Below are 18,698 nucleotides of genomic sequence, written 5' to 3'. Positions count from 1 at the left end.
GCAGAGTGGCGGGGGTGGGGTGGGGAGCAGGCTCCCTGCTGAGCAGAGACCCTGATGCGGGGCTTGATGCCAGCACCCTGAGATCATGACCTGAGTGGAAGGCAGCGGCTTTAACCCACTGAGCCACCCAGGCGCCCCATTACACAGGGTCTTCTTGAGACAAATCTTGTTCTATGACCTTCCTCATCTCACACTGCTGTAACCTACTATCCTTATTATGCCATCAGGGGAAGTTCCTCCAATTCTCTGACCTTGAATGTTTTTTCAGATAAAAAGCAGAGTCTTATGAGCTCCACAGGTCTTATGTCAAAACTTCTACAAGGTTCTCCTAAAGCTTCCCTCACTACAGCTTGGCATGAGAGTGAAAACTCCCTCCCACTGTGGGGAGGCAAACATACAAATCACCAAATATGGTTAACAAAGAAATCCTCAAATCTAAATTATTTCATAAGTGCCTATCTGCCTTTTACTTAGGCTTGAGGTACAAGATGGGCTGAGGGTTGCAGGACCAATTTTGGGCCACCACCTGAACAAATTTTAATTCAGATTCTAGTTAGTTAACATACAGTAGAATATTTGTTTCAGGAGTAGGGGCACCTGGGTGGGTTGCTTGGTTAAGTGTATGACTCTTGATGTCTGTTTACGTCATGATCTCAGGGTCTTGAGATTAAGCCCTGCATCAGGCTCTGTTTTGGGTGTGGAGCCTGGGAGTCTCTCTGCTCTACTTCCTCCTTCTCTCTCTCTAAATACATATATATACACACATATGTACATTTATAAAAATATGTGTGTATATGTATGTATGTATGTATGTATACACACACACATACATACATACATATACTAGTTTCAGGAGTAGCATTCAGTGATTCGTCACTTCTATACAATATCCAGTGATCATCATAACATGTGTTCTTCTTTTTTTTCCCTAAGAATTTATTTATTTATTTGACAGACAGAGATCACAAGTAGGCAGAGAGGCAGGCAGAGAGAGAGAGGAGGAAGCAGGTTCCCTGCTGAGCAGAGCCCAATGTGGGACTTCATCCCAGGACTCTGAGATCATGATCTGAGTCACAGGCAGAGGCTTAACCCACTGAGCCACCCAGGCGCCCAACATGTGTCCTTCTTAATACCCACCACCAATCTAGCCTGTTCTCTATTGTTAAGAGTCTCTCATGGTTTGTTTCCACCTCAATAAAATTTACTTCCTTTTTCTTACTCCAAAATTTCAAACTGGGTAAAACTAACCTTTTATAATATTTTAAAATAATCTCTACACCCAACGTAGGGCTTGAACTCACAAACCCAGGATCAAGAGTCACATGCTTTAGCAACTGAGCCAGCTAGCTGCTCCCAGTCTCTCTTTAGAATTTGGGGATATTTGTCACCTATAATTCTCCAAAATAATTCTCAGGTAGGAGATGTCTCATTCTGATATCCTGTTATATGCTTATGTGACATCTGAGAGGACGTATCAAGTCTGCACTGAAGATCTAAACCTGGGAGTGACTGGCATAGAGATGTCTTAAAATTGTGAGACTGGGTGAGATCAGCTGGTGATCGAAGGTCAAGAGAAGACAGAACAAACCCAGGTTCAAGACCCAGAGCACTCCAACGTCCAGAGAACAAGCAGAGGAGGAAAGCCCGGCAAAGAGACTGAGACTACCAGCAGGTGGTAGTAAGGGAGGCCTGGGGGATCCTTGCTAGAGCATCAGATACTCAGTTCCATAATAAACAGTCAATATTGTTTATATTACCCATCCACGGTGGCCTGGGTTTGGCAATGTTGAAAAGGTCATCTGTAAACTCTACAAACACAGTCTTTTTGTACATGACTGACGTGTTGAATGGCAAAGAACTCGGCACCCTAGGAGAAAACCTGTGTGAAGAAAAGAAAAAGTCATTCATTTTGGTGGACCTTCTTTGAACCCACTTTTCAGCAGCTGGAAGTAAAGCTTCCATTCCACCTTCCTCCACTGTTAACAAGGCAAACTGGAAACTCTATAAATCCCTTCCATAGACGGGTTCCCAACATTTTCCCCTCTCCCTACCTGACAAGTGGTCATTATACTTAGGAACATGGCTTCTCATCCTGTCAATGTCCTTGCTGCTGGCCCGGGTTTGAACCCTGAGCATACCCGTCACTAGCTGTGAGACTTTGCATTCAATTTTCCTTTGCCCCTGAGATGACAGAACAGGAGGACACTAGACTCACCTTCAAAATGAAAAACTCTGTGCTAGGACAGAATATTTAAAATGAGTACATCTGAAAACACATCCAGAATATATACAGAAGTCTCAAAAATAACAAGACAAACAGTGTAATTTCAAAATGGGCCAAACTCTGAACAGACAGTTCATCAAAGGAAATACAGGAACAGCCAGTTACACATGCAAAGATGCTCAGAATCTTTAGTCGTCAGAGAAATGCAAATTAAACCTACAGTGAAACTGGTTTAGGTTGGTTTAGGTCATGCTAAGACCTACCACAGACTGTGCTAAGATGAAAACACTGATACATTAGGTGCCATATGATAAAATAAATCACAAATCATGCATGCAAGTTCAACTGATCCCCCTTTCATTCTCCATTTAAAATCCAACCCTTGCTTTGTAGTAACACCAGGAAGGAAAGAGTGGCTGGTCCTTCAGAGCAGGATGGGGGAAACCACCTAGTGGGTGGGTTCTCCTTATATCGTGGTTTGTATGGCAACATTTGTTTTGGTAAATAGGATAGAAATGGGTAAGAAGAGAGTAGAGGGCCTCGTTATAAAAAGACACACGGATGCAGTTCAGTGCCCCAGGTGGTCTGAACTGCTGAGCTAGTAACCCTGTACATTCTCTGCCTGGTTACTGCCAAGTGTCAGGGTCTAGAATCTGACAGTGGACAGCAAGCTCAGGCACCACCCAGCCAGCCCCTTCCAGTTTCTGGATAAGGACAAGCTTCCAGGAACCTGGATGAATGGCCAGACAGGGACCCCCACCCTTACTACTTGGTGTCAAACCCATTTCCTGGTCCTCTGCATAAATTTTGGGTCTGTGAACCAATGCTTTTTCAGTCTGACTAATGTCAGAAACAATTAGGTTTTCATTTACATGTCTCCTCTCAACATTTGTAGATGTGGTTGTAATTCCAACAAGGGCAGTTTTCATCTGTCACTCCCCTGAAGCCTAGTGCACTCATTTCAGAGCTCAGCTCGGGGTGAAGGTGTCAGAGGGGCTCTAATTAGTGTGGTAAAACACATAAACACATAAAACATAAAATTCACTCTCCAACATGTTGAAGTGTAGAGCTCAGTGGTACTAAGTACAACCATCACCACCATCTAGCTCTGTAACTCTTACCTTGCAAAACTGAAACTCAATACCCATTAAACAACAACTTGCCCTTCCCCGCTCCCCTCAGCCTCTGAAACCACCATTCTGTTTTCTGTTGCCATGATTTTGACCATTCTAGGGACCTCATATAAGTGGGATTATAAGGTATTTGTCTTTTTGTGACGGGTTTAATGTCCTTAAGATTGATCCATGTTGTAGCAGGTGTCAAAATTCTCTTCCTTTCAAGGCTGAATAACATTGCATTGGATGAATAGACCTCATGTTGTTTATCCGTTCATCCATAGACAGACACTTGGGTTGCTTCTGCATTTTAGCTATTGAGAATAATGCTGCTGTGAACATGGTTAGACACGTATCTCTTCAAGATCCTGCTTTCAATTATTTTGAGTAAATCCCCAGAAATGGAATTAATGGATTATATGGTAATTTTCAAAAAGTTTTTAAGAGTCACCATCCTCTTTTTCACAGGAGCACCACCATTTTATATTGCAACCAACAGTGCAGAAGTGTTCCAATGCATCTACATCCTCACCAACACTTATTTTCTGGTTTTCTTTCTATAATAGTCATTCTAATGGGTGAGAGATTCTATCTCTTTGTGGTTTTAATTTGTATTTCCCTAGATGAGTTTGAGCATCTTTTCACGTGCTTATTGGCCATTTGTGTACATTCTTTGGAGAAATGTCTATTCAAGTCCGTTTTGTCCATTTCTGAATTAGGTTGTTTGCTTACTTTTTCTTTTTAAGATTTTGTTTTTTAAGTGATCTCTACTCCCAACATGGGGCTTGAACTCACAACCCTGAGACCAAGAGTCCCATGCTCCACTGATTGAGCCAGCCAGGCACCCCTTCCTTATTGAGTTTTAAGGAGTTCTCCATATACAGGTTTCCCCTGCTATCCAAAAGTAGAACATGCCTATGAAACCTTTTGTAAACTGAAATGGCAGAAAACAAAGAAGCAACTTCCATTCTGTAAAAGGCCCAATCCTCTTCAGATTTTTTTTTAGTTAGTGAAAACAGATACTAAAGTAGGTAGTTTGTAAAAGCAAAGCATTGTAAAGCAAACTTTCAGATAGTGGGGGAAATGTGTATTTTGGATATTAATCTCTTAGTATTTTAAAAGAGATTTTAATACAAAAATAAAAATTAAAAAAGATTGTATTTATTATATAAATAACAAAGTTTTTTTTTTTTAAATAAATGGGGAAAGGGGTAGAGGGAGAGAATCTTCAAGCAGACTTTCTGCTGAGCATGAAGACCAATGTCAGTCTCACGACCCTGAGATCATGACTTGAGCTGAAATCAAGAATCAGATGCTCAACCAACTAAGCCACCCAGGAACCCCAAGAGTCCCTTTGACAGACTCATGAGTAGCCTGGATATGGCTAAGGAAGGAATCTCTGAGCTTGAAACTATGACCACAGGAGCTTTTAAACTTAAAAGCAAAGAGAAAAAAACAGAGTGATGAAAACCAGATTAGAATATCCAAGCACTGTGAGACAACTACAAAAGTTGTAATACATACAACAGAATAGCAGAAGAAAAAGAAAGAAAGGAAGGAACAGAAGTAGTATTTGAAGCAATAATGAGAATTTCCCCAAATTAATGTCATTCACCGACACACAGATCTAGGAAGCTCAGAGGACACCATGCAGGACAAATGCCTAACCCTAACCCCAAACTATTTATTTCTAGACAAATCATATCCAAACTTCAGAAAATCAAAGGTAAATAAAACATCTTGAAAGAAACCACAGGGTAAACACCTTACCCAAAGAGGATCAAAGAAAAGAATTACATGCAACTTCTCCTCAGAAACCATGCAAGCAAGAAGAGAGTAGGGTGTTGTATATCTAAAGTGTTGGGAGGAAGAAAAACAACAACCAACCTCGAATTCTCTACCCTGAAAAATTATCTTTCAACAGTGATGGAGAAATAACAACTCCCACACACACATAAATGGAGGGAATTTGCTGCCAATAGAGCTGCCTTACAAGAAATATTACAACAAACTACACAGAGAGAGGGAAATTAAAATTAAAATTAAGAACTCGGATCTACATAAAGAAAGGAAGAGCATCAAAGAATGAAAAAGTGGAGAGTATCCACCACAAAAAAGGCACCAAGCCTCAGTCACTGCAACTCCAACCCTGCCAGAATGGACATACGAATGGAAGAGCCACGGTGGAGCCTGCTCGTGGACATGACATCACAGACTCACCAAAGCTGTTCCAGCGACTGCTGCTGGAGTATCCACCTTGACAGCCACAGAGACCAGCACTGAGCCCCTGATACGTCACAACAGCCCAAGGAAACAATTCAGATATTAGTGAGCCTCGAAAGTACCAATAAACTTCCTGCGTGCCTGCACACACGCACAAAGAGAAAAAAAGCAGATATCCTTTTCTTTTTCTTTTTTCTTTTTCATTTGTGTGCTTAAAAAGCTACAAAATCACTCAAGGAAGCACAGATGTTCTCATTATTTGAACAATGTTTGCTGGAAAGAATGTTTCTTATCTGCATTGTTTTTGGACATTCTGCAGCAGCTGTGAATCTGTGACAAAGCCGCCGCCCGAGGTCAGCGGACGACGTCAGCAGGACACCGCAGGGGACTCCCGAGAACTTAGGACTTGCTGAGGTGCTTCCCAGTGGAAGTGCAGCTAAGAGCCCGGAGACCTCTTTGGAGAGGCACAGGGTGACCCTCCAGCCACTGAAAGAACCTTTGCACCTGTGTATCAAGTTGACCCATTAAGCTCAGGTTTTTTCCTCTACTAGCGGCTGGTCATCAGGGCTCCCCTACGTGACCCTGGGTGTAATCTGAAGTAGAGGTATGAATCTTCACATTGTACATTAATGCCACCAGAAAGCATCGACCTTGGACAAGATGACTGGCAATTAACATCAGCCAGCCTCTGTATAGGCCACCCCAGTGTTGGCAAAATGTGAGGTAAGTGGTGCTTCAAGATGGATCAGGATGGAGACGTACAAGGCCCACCACAGCCAGCCCAACTTGGGACGACTCAGAAGGTCACTCCGGCTCCACAGCTCCCTGCGGGGTCAGCCTGCACCGCAGCCCAGCTTCTCCCTGGGCCCCCCACCCCCACTTCTTCCCTGTCCTCCCCTTCCCGGGTGCGGGTCCTCTGAGCACTCTCAATAAACTCCCCGCACAGCCATCTAACCCTCACGGTCCACTTCCAGGGAGCTCAACCCCATATTAATTCATATTTAAATGTGCTCTAATTTCATTCATCTCTAAAACTTCCCATGGCACTAGCCTTGGCATAAACCTACATGGCTTGTAGTCACTGAACAATATCTGGTGCCCATATCATCAATCGAACCCCTCTGTTCAGTCCACTTGTCTCATCTCCCAGCCACATTGAGAACTATGCCCTTCCACACTCATCAACTCACCCCTTTTCCCATTTTGTCTCCTTGGTTCTGCAGAGTCTACTCCACCCAGTTTTTCCAAAGCTTCCACCACTTTCTAACAAAACCGAGACCCATGTCAAGAGACAGGTATTTTGATGTCCAATAGTACTGTACTTCCACTTTAATATTTCTGACTAAACTGAAAATGTAAGACATACAGAATGTTTACTAGAGGAAACAGGATCCAGAGTACACAGAAACACTTCTTTTCTCCCTCTAAGGAAAGAGGCAAAAATCAGAGGCAAAAGAAATAAGCTTGCGGGACAGAGAAACAGAAAGACTAGGCGCTATTCAAGGGGCCATTCCTAAGAGCATCAGCACCACCCAGGTCTCTGATTCAGTTCTGAGATGTGCATATTTAGGACCTTTTCTGTTAGAGTGAAGAGTTTCCACTGGTGCAGAAACACGTGATGTATGTGCCTGAGTCAGTTTCACAGTAATCTGCACAGTAAATGACAAAATGTTCCAGGGTTCATGGGTTTTACTCCTTCCTAACTTCTGTGGGATTTTTGTTTATGCATTTCCCTTGGGATTCGAAATTTAAATCTTGCCAAATCTATTTAGCAACAATGTCCTTCACATGAACTGTTCTTTCACATTTTACCTAAAAAGAATCGGAAAACCTATTATATTCCCTGACCTTTGCTTAGAAGAAGTTGAGCAGCTGCAGGAACAGATAATATAAAACTGAATTTCCCCAGATGTTTATTTCAAAACTTGGCAGAGTTTGTCAGGATGTGTCCAGAGTCAGCTTATCCCGTTAATCAGTATCAAAATAATCCAGGCTATAAAATGGCATCATCAAAATAAAAATTCTATCAACTTCTTCCCGGTAAAAATACATGTGACTGCTCACACAACAACAGAAAGCCAGATAACAAATAAATAATTTTCTCCATTGAATTCACTATAGCACAGGCTGTATGCTAGATGGAAGCTATAGTACAAAATATAATGTAGTAAGTACAATTATTTTAATAATTTTTAACAAGACCTATGTTAATGGATAAGTGGCTGATTGTTCAGTTAGAGATCAGGCTACTGACCATCTGGGCCTCTACTTTAGGGTCATTAACAACTGCAGGGTATATAGACTATAGAAGGAACTTGAATCCATTCCTCATACTAATAAAAATTAATTCAGCATATCCAAGGCCTAAATATAAGAGCTAATACTATAAAACTTGTGGGTGCAAATATAGGCATAATTCTGTGTGACCCTGAATTTGGCAACAGTTCCTTAGACAAGACATAAAAAGCACAAGGAACCAAAAGGGAAAAAGAAATAGATAAACTGGACTTCATCAAAATGAAAAACTCAGTGCTAGGATAGAATATTTAAAATGAGTACATCTGAAAACACATCCAGAATATATACAAAATTCTCAAAAATAACAAGACCAACAATGCAATTTCAAAATGGGCCAAACTCTGAACAGACAGTTCATCAAAGGACATACAGGGGGGCACCTGGGTGGCTCAGTGGGTTAAGCTGCTGCCTTCAGCTCAGGTCATGATCTCAGGGTCCTGGGTTGGAGTCCTGCATCAGGCTCTCTGCTCAGTGGGGAACCTGCTTCTTCCTCTCTTTCTGCCTGCCTCTCTACCTGCTTGTGATCTCTCTCTGTCAAATAAACAAATAAAATCTTAAAAAAAAAAAAAAGGACATACAGGAATAGCCAGTTACACATGCAAAGGTGCTCAGAATCTTTAGTCATCAGAGAAATGCAAATTAAACCTACAGTGAGATACCACCACAGAGTCATTAAAATAACTAACGTAAATACTGGCAACATCAAGCATTGTCCAGGATATGTTGCAACTGGCACTGTCATGTGTAGTTGGTGGGAATATAACATGGTTATATTGGGAGTTGGCGGTTCTTATAGTTAAACATGCATTTCCCGTATCACCCAGCAATTTCATTCTTAGACATCTGATTGAGATAAATGAAAACAGATGTCCACACAAAAGCTTGTACAGGACTTCTCACAGCAGGTGTTTTTCTATTAGCCCCCAAACTGGAAACAATCCAAATGTCATGTGGCAGTGAATGGACACACCTATTGTGATATATTCCCATAATGAAGCAGCAATCAGCAACACAAGGAATAAAACTACTTTGTGCTACAATCTGGATGAATTTCTAAATCATGATGGTAAACATAAAAAGCCAGACACTGAAGAGTGCATACTGTATGATTCTAATGATATATAAATCTTAAACAGTCAAAAATGAATCCAGAAAGCAGCCTGTTGCCAAGGGCCAGGTCAGGATAGGGAGACTCACTGGAAAGTTGCGGAAGGACTGATAAAAATGTTCTGTGTATTGATTAAAGTGGTGGTGATGTAACTTGTACACATTTGTTGAAACTTACCAAACTGCATCTTAAAAATCTGTGTGTTTTACTGTATGTAAATTATACCTGTGGTAGGCAAAATTTTGCTTCTCTTTGTCTCTCCCCTTTGGTGTTATGCTCATGAATATGTTATCTTACACAGCTAAAGAAACTTTGTGGGTAGAATTAAAGTTGCTAATTAGCTGGTCTTGAAAAGGAGAGATTATCCTGATATATCTGGGTGGACCCAAAGTAATCATAAGGTTCTTAAAAGTGCAACAGGAAGGCAGAAAAGTTCAGAGAGATGAGGTAGAAGTTGAAGTCAGAATGATTTAAATCTTGAGAGAGACTAGTCTGAGGATGAAGGGCCCTACGTGGAACTTCAGAGAAGGAGATGAATTCCAGTAACAATGGCAGCCTTGTCAACAATTTGATTTTGGTCTTGTATGACCCTGAGTAAGGTGCTCAGGCCAGCCCGCCTGGCTTCTGAGCCACTAAAATCGTAATAAATACTTGGGTGGTGTTGAAAGCTGTAAAGTCTGAGGTAATGTGTTACACAGCGAGAAAAAACTATTATAATACTCAAAGTTGAACCAAATACTAAGAAATAACTGACAAACAAAAATGCTATTAAAATTCATGCTACTAAATGAAGCTGGTTCTTTGGAAAAATTAATGAAATTGATAAAGCTCTAGCCACACTTATTAAAAAGAAAAAAGATCCAAATACATAAAATCACAAATGAGAGGGGAGAAATCACAACCAACACCACAGAAATACAAACAATTGGAAGTGAATGTTATTGAAAACCACACGCCAACAAATTGGACAACCTAGAAGAAATGGATACAGACTAGAAACACATAAACTACCAAAACTGAAACAGGAAAAAGTAGAAAACTTGAACAGATTCATAACCAGTAAAGATATTGAATCAGTAATCAAAAAATCTCCCAACAAACAAAACTCCAGGACCAGATGGCTTCCCAGGAGAATTGTACCAAACATTTAAAGAAGAGTTAATACCTATTCTTCTCAAACTATTCCAAAAAATGGAAAAGGAAGCAAAACTTGCAAATTCAATCTATTACCCTGTTCCCAAATGAGATAAAGACCCCGCTAAAAAAGAGAGCAACAGGCCAACAACCCCAATGAACATGGATGCAAAAATTCTCAGTAAAATACCAGCCAACCAAATCCAACAGTACATTAAAATAATCATTCACCATGACTGAGTGGGATTTATTCCTAGGTTGCAAGGGTGGTTCAATATTCAATCAATCAATGTGATACACATTAATACAAGAAAGGACAAGAATCATATGATCATTTCAGTAGATGCAAAAAAAGCATCTGACAAAGTACAACATCTATTCATGATAAAAACCCTCAACAAAGTACGTTTAGAGGGAACATGCCTCAACATAATAAAGGCCACCTATGAAAAACCCACAGCTAACAACATCCTCGATGGGGAAAAATAGAGTTTTTCTCCTAAGTTCAGGGAGCATAACAGGAATGTCCAGTCTCACCACTTTTGTTCAACATAGTACTGGAGGTCCTATACACAGCAATTTGACAACACAAAGAAATAAAAAGCATCCAAATCCACAAGGAAGAAATCAAACTTCAACTATTTGTAGATGACATGCTACTCTATGTAGAAAGCCTGAAAGAGTCCACCAAAAAACCTACTAGAACTGAGACACAAATTTAGTAAAGTTGCAGGATATACAACATGCAGAAATCTGTTGCACTTCTATACAACGATAATAAAACAGCAGAAAGAGAAATTAAGGAATCAATTCCATTTACAATCAAAATTATAAGTACCAAAAATAATAAGATGAAAAGAAGATAATAATAAGATAAAAATAATAAGATACCTAGGAATAAACTTAACCAAAGAAGTTGAAAGACCTGTACTGTGAAAACTATAAAATACAGATGAAAGAAACTGAAGAGGACACAAAGAGATGTAAAACAACAACAACAAAAACCAACCAAAAACAAAACTCCATGCTCATGGATTGGAAGAACAAACATTGTTAAAAATGTCTATAGCATGGAGGACATTAGGGGAAGGAAGGGAAAACTGAAGTGGGGGGGGGGAATCAGAGGGCAAGATGATTGTAAGAGACTATGGACTCCGTACTCCAGGAAACAATCTGAGGGTTTCAGAGGGGAGAGGGGTGGGTGGATGGGATAGCCTGGTGATGGCTATTGAAGGCACGTGTTGCAATGAGCAATGGGTATTATAAGCAAACAATGAATCATGGAACACTACTAAAAGGCAACCTACCAAATAGAAGATAATTGCAAATAACATAGCTGATAAAAGGTTAGTAAAAGTTAGAACTTATAAAACTCAACACCCAAAGAATGAATCATTCAATTAAAAAATGGGCAGAAGACATGAGCAGACATTTCTCCAAAGAAGAAATCCAGATGTCCAAGAGACACATGAAAAGATGCTCAACACCACTGATCATCAGGAAGATGCAGATCAAAACAATGAGATCCCACCTCACACTAGTCAGCATAGCTAAACTCAACAACACAAGACACAGGTGGAAAAAAACAGAAAAGGAAGCAAAACTTGAAAATTCAATGTATTACCCTGTTGGTGGGAATGCAAACTGGTGCAGCCACTCTAGAAAACAGTACAGAGGGTCCTCAAAAAGTTAAACACAGAACCAATGTACAACCCAGCAACCACACTACTAGTTATTTACCCAAATACAAAAAGACTAACTCAAAAGGATACATGCACCCCAATGTTTATAGCAGCATTATCTACAGTAGCCAGATTTGAAACAGCCCAAGAGTCACTGACTGATAAGATGTGGGGTGTACATATATATACATTATTGAGCCATCAAAAAGAATGAACTCTTGCCATTTGCAATGGCATGAACGGAGCCAGAGAGTATGATGCTAAGTCAGTCAGAGAAAGAGAAGTACCATATGACTTCACTCATATGTGGAATTTAAAAAACAAAACAAGCAAAGAAGAAGAGAGATAAACCACAAAACAGACTCTTAAGAGAACAAACTGATGTTTACCAGAGGAGAGGAACATGGGTTAGGGTTGAGGAGATTAAGGCCGAGCACCAGGTGTTGAATGAAGTGTTGCATCACTGTACTGTACACCTAAAATGAAGTAACCCTAACTGAACTGTTAGTAACTGGGATTTAAATAAAAACTTCAGAAAAATAAAGAAAAAAATTATGTTTCTAAATGAAACCCAAGACAATATTATAAACTACTGTAAATAATGAAAACTTCGTATCATAACCTGTGTGACATGCAAACATTGTTCTCTGAGAAAAAGGTACAACTTTAAATGCCTTCACTATTAAAAACAAAGGCCAAAGGAAAAATTACATCACTTTTCCTAAGGTATTAGAAAAAAATGGGGCGCCTGGGTGGCTCAGTGGGTTAAGCCTCTCCCTTCGGCTCAGGTCATGATCTCAGGGTCCTGGGATCGAGCCCCGCATCGGGCTCTCCACTCTGTGGGGAGCCTGTTTCCTCCTCTCTCTCTGCCTGCCTCTCTGCCTACTTGTGATCTCTCTTTATCAAATAAATAAATAAAATCTTAAAAAAAAGAAAAAAATGCAGCACAGTAAGCCAAAAGAAACTAAGAGATCATTGACAAAGATAAAACCTAAAAATAAACATTAAAAAATAACTGGGGTGGGTGGCACAGTGTGGCACAGTTGGTTGAGTGTCCAACTCTTAGTTTCAGCTTGGGTCATAAGCTTAGGGTCGTGAGATCAAGTCCCATGTTGGGCTCAGCGATCAGCACTGAGTCTGCTGCAGATTCTCTCTCCCTCTCCTTCTGCCCCTCCTGCTTGTGCTCTCAAATAAATAAATAAACCTTTAAAAAAAACTGGGCAAAACAAAGAAACTTAGAAACTCATTGTTTGAAAAGAGCATCACCAACAACAAAATAGACAAATCCCTTGCAAACCTGTTTGTGGGTAAAAAATAAATACCAAATATACAGGAATTTAAGAAAAAGAAAGGGCACACATCTTAGATAATGTGGCAACAGAATTGAAAAAATAAAGTGATTACCTGTACAGATATAAAATTATTAAAACTGACTTCAAAAAAAGTTGAAACTTGATTTGTGTAATTTTCACAAAAGAACCTGAAGAGATTATTAAAAATATTGCAAATGTCACCTGGAGCAAACAGACTCATAAATGAGCTTTATCTTTTAAACAATAGGCAATTCTAATGTCATTTGAGCTATAAAAGAAAAAGATGGAGCACTCAATGATTCATTTGATACAAGCGGTAAAACTTTAATACCAAAATCTAGTAATAGTAAAAAGTAGAGCTATAGATCGATCTCACATAACAAAGGCACACAGTGTTTATACCTCGACTGTCCCCTGCTCTACCAGCTGAGCTGCCAAAGGATGATATGAAGGCATACAGCATTCAAAGAAACTAGCACATAGAACTCAGCAATAACCAAATTGTAGTATAGATTGTAGTCCAAGAATGTAAGGGTATTCAGTGTCAGGAAATCTATAAACATAATCCATCTGTCAATCAACACATTAAAAGTAAAACTTAGGGGCGCCTGGGTGGCTCAGTGGGTTAAGCCTCTGCCTTTGGTTCAGGTCATGTTCCCAGGGTCCTGGGGTCGAGCCCCACATCGGGATCTCTGCTCAGCAGGGAGTCTGCTTCTCCCCCCTCCTTCAGCCTTCCCTCCACCCCCCAGCTTTTGTGCACATGCTCTCTCTCAAATGAACAAATAAAATTCTTAGGGGGAAAAAAAAGAAATGCTAAGAAAGGTTAAAAAAAAAAAAAGAGCAGTGAGGACTGATTTCACTTACCAGATAACAGAAGATAAAATAGACCCATTGTAATCAAATCAGTATGGTACTGACACAACAAGACAAAAGCAGTTCAATGAAGAAACATAATGCATCCAGAAATACACAGTAGTACGCATGAAAATTTTATATGATGAATGGGTTTATTCAAATCAGTAGTAAAAGATGTATTATTTCATAAATGGTACCATTGCCATAGGCTACTGATCTAGACAGAAATTAAACGACCCAGATCCCATTTCTATACCATATACAAAAATAATTATCAGATGAATTGATGACAAATGAAAGAAGCAAAACAATAAAAATCTTGCAAGAAAATCTGGGAAGTACACATACAACACTGATATGTGGAAAACATTTTTAGCCAACACTGGCCACTCTGAAGATATGAAAGAAAAGATAGATACATTCGACTATAAAATTTTTTTAAAACTTTAGTGAAAGTTACTAAAGTCAGTAGACAATAGGTCTTGGGGGGAATCACACTATACATTAGTATGTTAATGCAGTATAACAAATAGTTAACATTTGTGATAATAAAAGGGTTTTGTAATAAAAAAAATGAAAGAGCGCAAAGAAAAATGGGCAATACCTATGAATAGTCAAATCTCAAAATATAAATGCAATAGCCAACAGGCATTTGAAAAGACGTTCACCTAAGAAATAAAAGGAATGCAATTAAAATGATGATGCAGTATCACTCTATAACTAAGCTGGCAAAAAATAGAACAAGATAAAAGTTATTGACATGGGAGCAGGAAGAAGGGTACTCGCATACATTGATAGCAGAAATGTTTGAAGAGCTCTTGCCTTTCTGGCAATTAAAACCAAATAGAAAATATTCCCTTCATTCCAGTGACATCCCTCTTGAGAATCTGTCCCATAGGAATAAAGCACCAGTACGTAATGATACAGCATACAATGACCAAAAAGCGGAACTGATACAGAATCTTATGTAGCCATTAAAATCAATGAATTGGGGCGCCTAGCTCAGTGGCTCAGTTGAGTGATCAACTCTTGATTTAGGCTCAGGCCATCTCAGGGTGGACACTAGGCATGGAGCCTGCTTGAGAGCTTCTCCCTCCTCTCCGCTCCCCTCCTGTCCCTCCCTAAAATAAAAATAAAAGTGAACTGAAGCTATGCTAACTGACTTAGACAAAATTCCGCTAGGTGCTAATGAGAGAGAAACGTGTGTGTAATATCCCATTTTTGTAAAACAAGCAATGACCAAGAAAACCTTTATGTGCATATATGTGTGTGTGTGTGCATCAGGATATATAACCATACTAGGGTTATTTGTTTGGGGATAAGCAAGAAGGGGGCTAATGTCGAAGGCAGATGGGGAGCCAAACAGAAAGAACAAAAAAAGACTGTCATGTATGACATGATCGTATTTAATACTAATATTGCCATCATATATGTACTGGGGATAGATCTGTATAATATACATTTAAAGAAAACAAAACAAAATTTAAAATAAATGATTTCAGCATTCAATTCAATAAGCAAAATTAGATCAGCAAAATGAACCAAAGGAAATCAGGAAGATGGAATGAATTAATGAAAGAAAAAGCAGAAATTGATAGAAACAAAAGACGTTTCCTGACAAGATTAACAAAATTGAGAAACTTCCTAGAAACATTATTGTAAGAGAGTGAAAGAGGACATACACATTATAAGAACGAAAAAGGAAATATCACTACAGACACAGAATAGCTGAACAACATCAGAAGACTAGTATATGACTAGATACCAATGGATTCTTAAATCCAGAAAAATCTAGATTGCTTTGCAGAGAAAAATATATAACCAAATTTGACTGAAGAAGAGGCAGAAAAATCCAAATAAATTGATGATTGTAGATAATATTGAAAACATCACTTAATACTAGTCTCCCAAAATGCACTGGGACCCAAAAAGATGAAAAGCTTCTGAACTCAGGGCTAATACTATTCTTAAACTGAAACTGGGCAAAGGTACCCAAACCACACCACATGTATACAGAACTACACACTAAAGTTGTACATAATACTGATGGGATCTCATTGTTCTGCCTCTCTTTAGGGAAGCATGGAGGCAGGCTGAGGAAAGTTTTGTTTTCTCTTAGGGTCCTTGTCTCTCCATCCTCCTTCCACTGTCTAGTTTCCAAAGTGGCAGCATGTGACTGAGAGAAGCAATGGACAAAACATAATAGCATCAATAAATAGTTGAGATCTGTGAACCAGATTGGCCATAAGCACGAACACCTTACCTTTCTCAGTGCTTTTTCAGTGCTTAACCACCATCACAACCATCCTAGCCTGAAGCCTGCACCTGCGTCCAAGCAGTCACCTGCTCACAATCCCAACAGGACCCTACAGAACGTGCCTTTACCTTGCGTCCACGTGCAGTGTGCTGAGCAGCTCACTTTGCATATAGTCCCAGGACAGTTCCACTGCACCCAGGTAGTATCTTCTGGTGGCACTAAAGCTGAGCGGCAAAAGGCACAGAAAGAAGCAGGTGGAGAGTTCTATTTGCATGGCTTCTACTGCTAGAAAATGTTTAACTGGGGAGAAACAAAACACTAATTCTTCTGTAAAATATTTTCAGGTCCCAGAAGAAAAAAGGTGAATTTTCTATGATTTAATTAAAAGTTCCCAAATTTTTGCTGGGAATTTTAGGGAACTTTACCTGCTGGATGGTACAGCAGCATAGCAGTAAGCAGTAACAGATAAGATTGTTTCCTTTTTAGCAGCGGGAAGCAGGCACAGGAAGAACTGAATAGGAAAAGAGGGGCGGAGCTGAATCTTAACCCATTCACTTTTGAGAGTACTCGGTCCTGAGAATGCTGCTTTAATCAGAACCTTTAAGGAAAGGAAGAGTGAGACGGAGAGGTCAAGGTGAAGAGGAGCTTTAATGTGTATCATATTCCTAGCCTATTCCAACCTCTTCCTTAGTAGAAGCAACAGGAAAGGCAGCTCTGGATGTTGTTGGAAATTCTGGCATCCGCTTGCACAAAGAAGAGTAAGCCGTATTTTAATAGTCTCCCTGTGTCTACCTTTGCCCTTCACACAGCTACCACTGAGTGACTTTAAAACCATAAAGCAGATCGTGCCACTCATTCACTCAGAACCCTCCACTGGTTTGACTTCACTCAGAGTAAAATCCTAAGTCTTTACCATGCTGGATTTCCCATGGTCTGGAGCATTTCCCATGATCTGCATGTCCCTTTCCTCTAGGCCTCTGTGGTCTCATGTCACTATGGCTACTGGCCTTCTTGTTCTTCCTTAAAATACCAAGCACACTCTTGCACCTGGACCTTAGCACTTGCTATCCGTTTTACTCAAAATATCTTTCCCCTAGATCGCCACACATTTCCACTTCCACATCTCCTTCAAGTCATGGCTCAGGTCTTGCCTTCTCAATGAGCTTAAATGTGGACTACCGCATTTACACTGCAAGTTCTCTACTCCCACTGACACTATTGATGTCCTTCCTGGCTTCATTTGTCTATGTAGCACTCATAACTATGCAGTATTCATGTATTTATTTGTATGGCATTGCTGTTGTGTGATGCTTAAGGTCGTTTGCATTTGTCCCAGGTACAGGCTATATCTCCTTACATCAATACGTAACCCTGCTGAGCTCAAGCAGAGCCCCTACCCAGATCAATGTTTATCAGGGGGAGTGAGGACCTCAAAGTATAGGAGAAAACAAGAAGAAACTTGATCAGCGTTGCTATAAGAAATGTTATCACTGAGAGTACAGTTTTGCACAGTATGGATGTGACTGAGAGCAGCTGGTGAGGGGTTGTACAGCTTGGAAACAAGCAGGAAGAAATCCCTTTGGCAAACATTTGCTGAAGCCTTCTCTCCGGCAGGTACCTGGATACAGAGGTGATAGCTGGCATGTACTGATTAGGAACTGGTGTAAGTTACTTTAATTTAGCTGCTATTTTTGTCTTTATTTGTAAAGTGATGAAAGTCAAGCATAGAGAGGTTCAGCAACTTGGCCAAGATTACAAGGTTTGCAACCAGTAGCGTTCCAACCCCTGTAATCCAACTCCATACTTAATGGTCCAAACTCCTACGGTATGCTTCTAAGCGCGAGGTACACAGCATTGAAATATATAAGCAGCTGATATAATTAATACTTACCGAACGTAAGTTCGTCATACAGTATGTTGTGAGGTTAAATAAGTGCTGTGAACAAAAGGAAAGCTAGCAGGGGAAGGAAGGATGTAGAAGGTTACAATTTTAACGATTTCCATGGGAAATCTGAGTAGGTTACAGTTCATCGAAAGGAGTTTGGCTTCTCTACTAAGGGCAACAGGGAGACATGGTAGGCTTCTGAGTAGAGGAGGGCTGTGATAAGAATCAGCTTTTCGACTGGTCTTTCTGGCGGGGAGAGAACAGACTTTAGGCAGACCAGGTAAGGAGCAGGTCGACCTACTCACTTCGGGCAAGAAATGACTGATTGTAAGTTGGGCATTGGAGGGTGAGAAACTGCTGGATTCCCTGTGAAACGGTATCTATGAGGCATTGAGAGAGGCGTTCAAAATTAAGACCAAAGTTTTTGGAATTGTGAACTCGCCATTAACTGGGAAGGCGCGAGAGCGAGACGACTAGCGCTCTGGCACGGAAACGGCTTCACAGGCTTCTCACTGCCATGGTTTTGTAAGCGTCTTTGTCTACTGGGACAAAGCCAGGCACATACGAGCACTCATAAATACGTGCTCAACGTCGACACTAGTCA

General features: G+C 40.2%; 1 protein-coding gene across 2 annotated transcripts in view; it reads right to left on the bottom strand.

Annotated features, from left to right (window-relative positions):
* The window catches only part of F8 (coagulation factor VIII), a 111,607-nt gene extending 94,853 nt beyond the window's left edge, over positions 1-16,754 (bottom strand). Inside the window, exons 1-2 of one of the 2 annotated variants that reach the window (XM_045068047.1) lie at positions 16,338-16,754; positions 1,758-1,879 (exon numbers count right to left, since the gene is read on the bottom strand). In XM_045068047.1, coding sequence (XP_044923982.1) covers positions 1,758-1,879; positions 16,338-16,483 — 268 coding nt within the window. In that variant the 5' untranslated portion in view covers positions 16,484-16,754. The remainder of the gene's footprint in view (positions 1-1,757; positions 1,880-16,337) is intronic. The other variant, XM_004779296.3, reaches the window with a different exon arrangement.
* Positions 16,755-18,698: the final 1,944 nt, after the last annotated feature.

This window comes from Mustela putorius, unplaced genomic scaffold (genome assembly GCF_011764305.1).
Source record: "Mustela putorius furo isolate JIRA1106 unplaced genomic scaffold, ASM1176430v1.1 tig00003899_pilon_pilon_pilon, whole genome shotgun sequence".
NCBI classification, from domain to species: Eukaryota; Metazoa; Chordata; class Mammalia; order Carnivora; family Mustelidae; genus Mustela; species Mustela putorius.
This window is presented reverse-complemented; position numbering and strand designations above follow the sequence as displayed.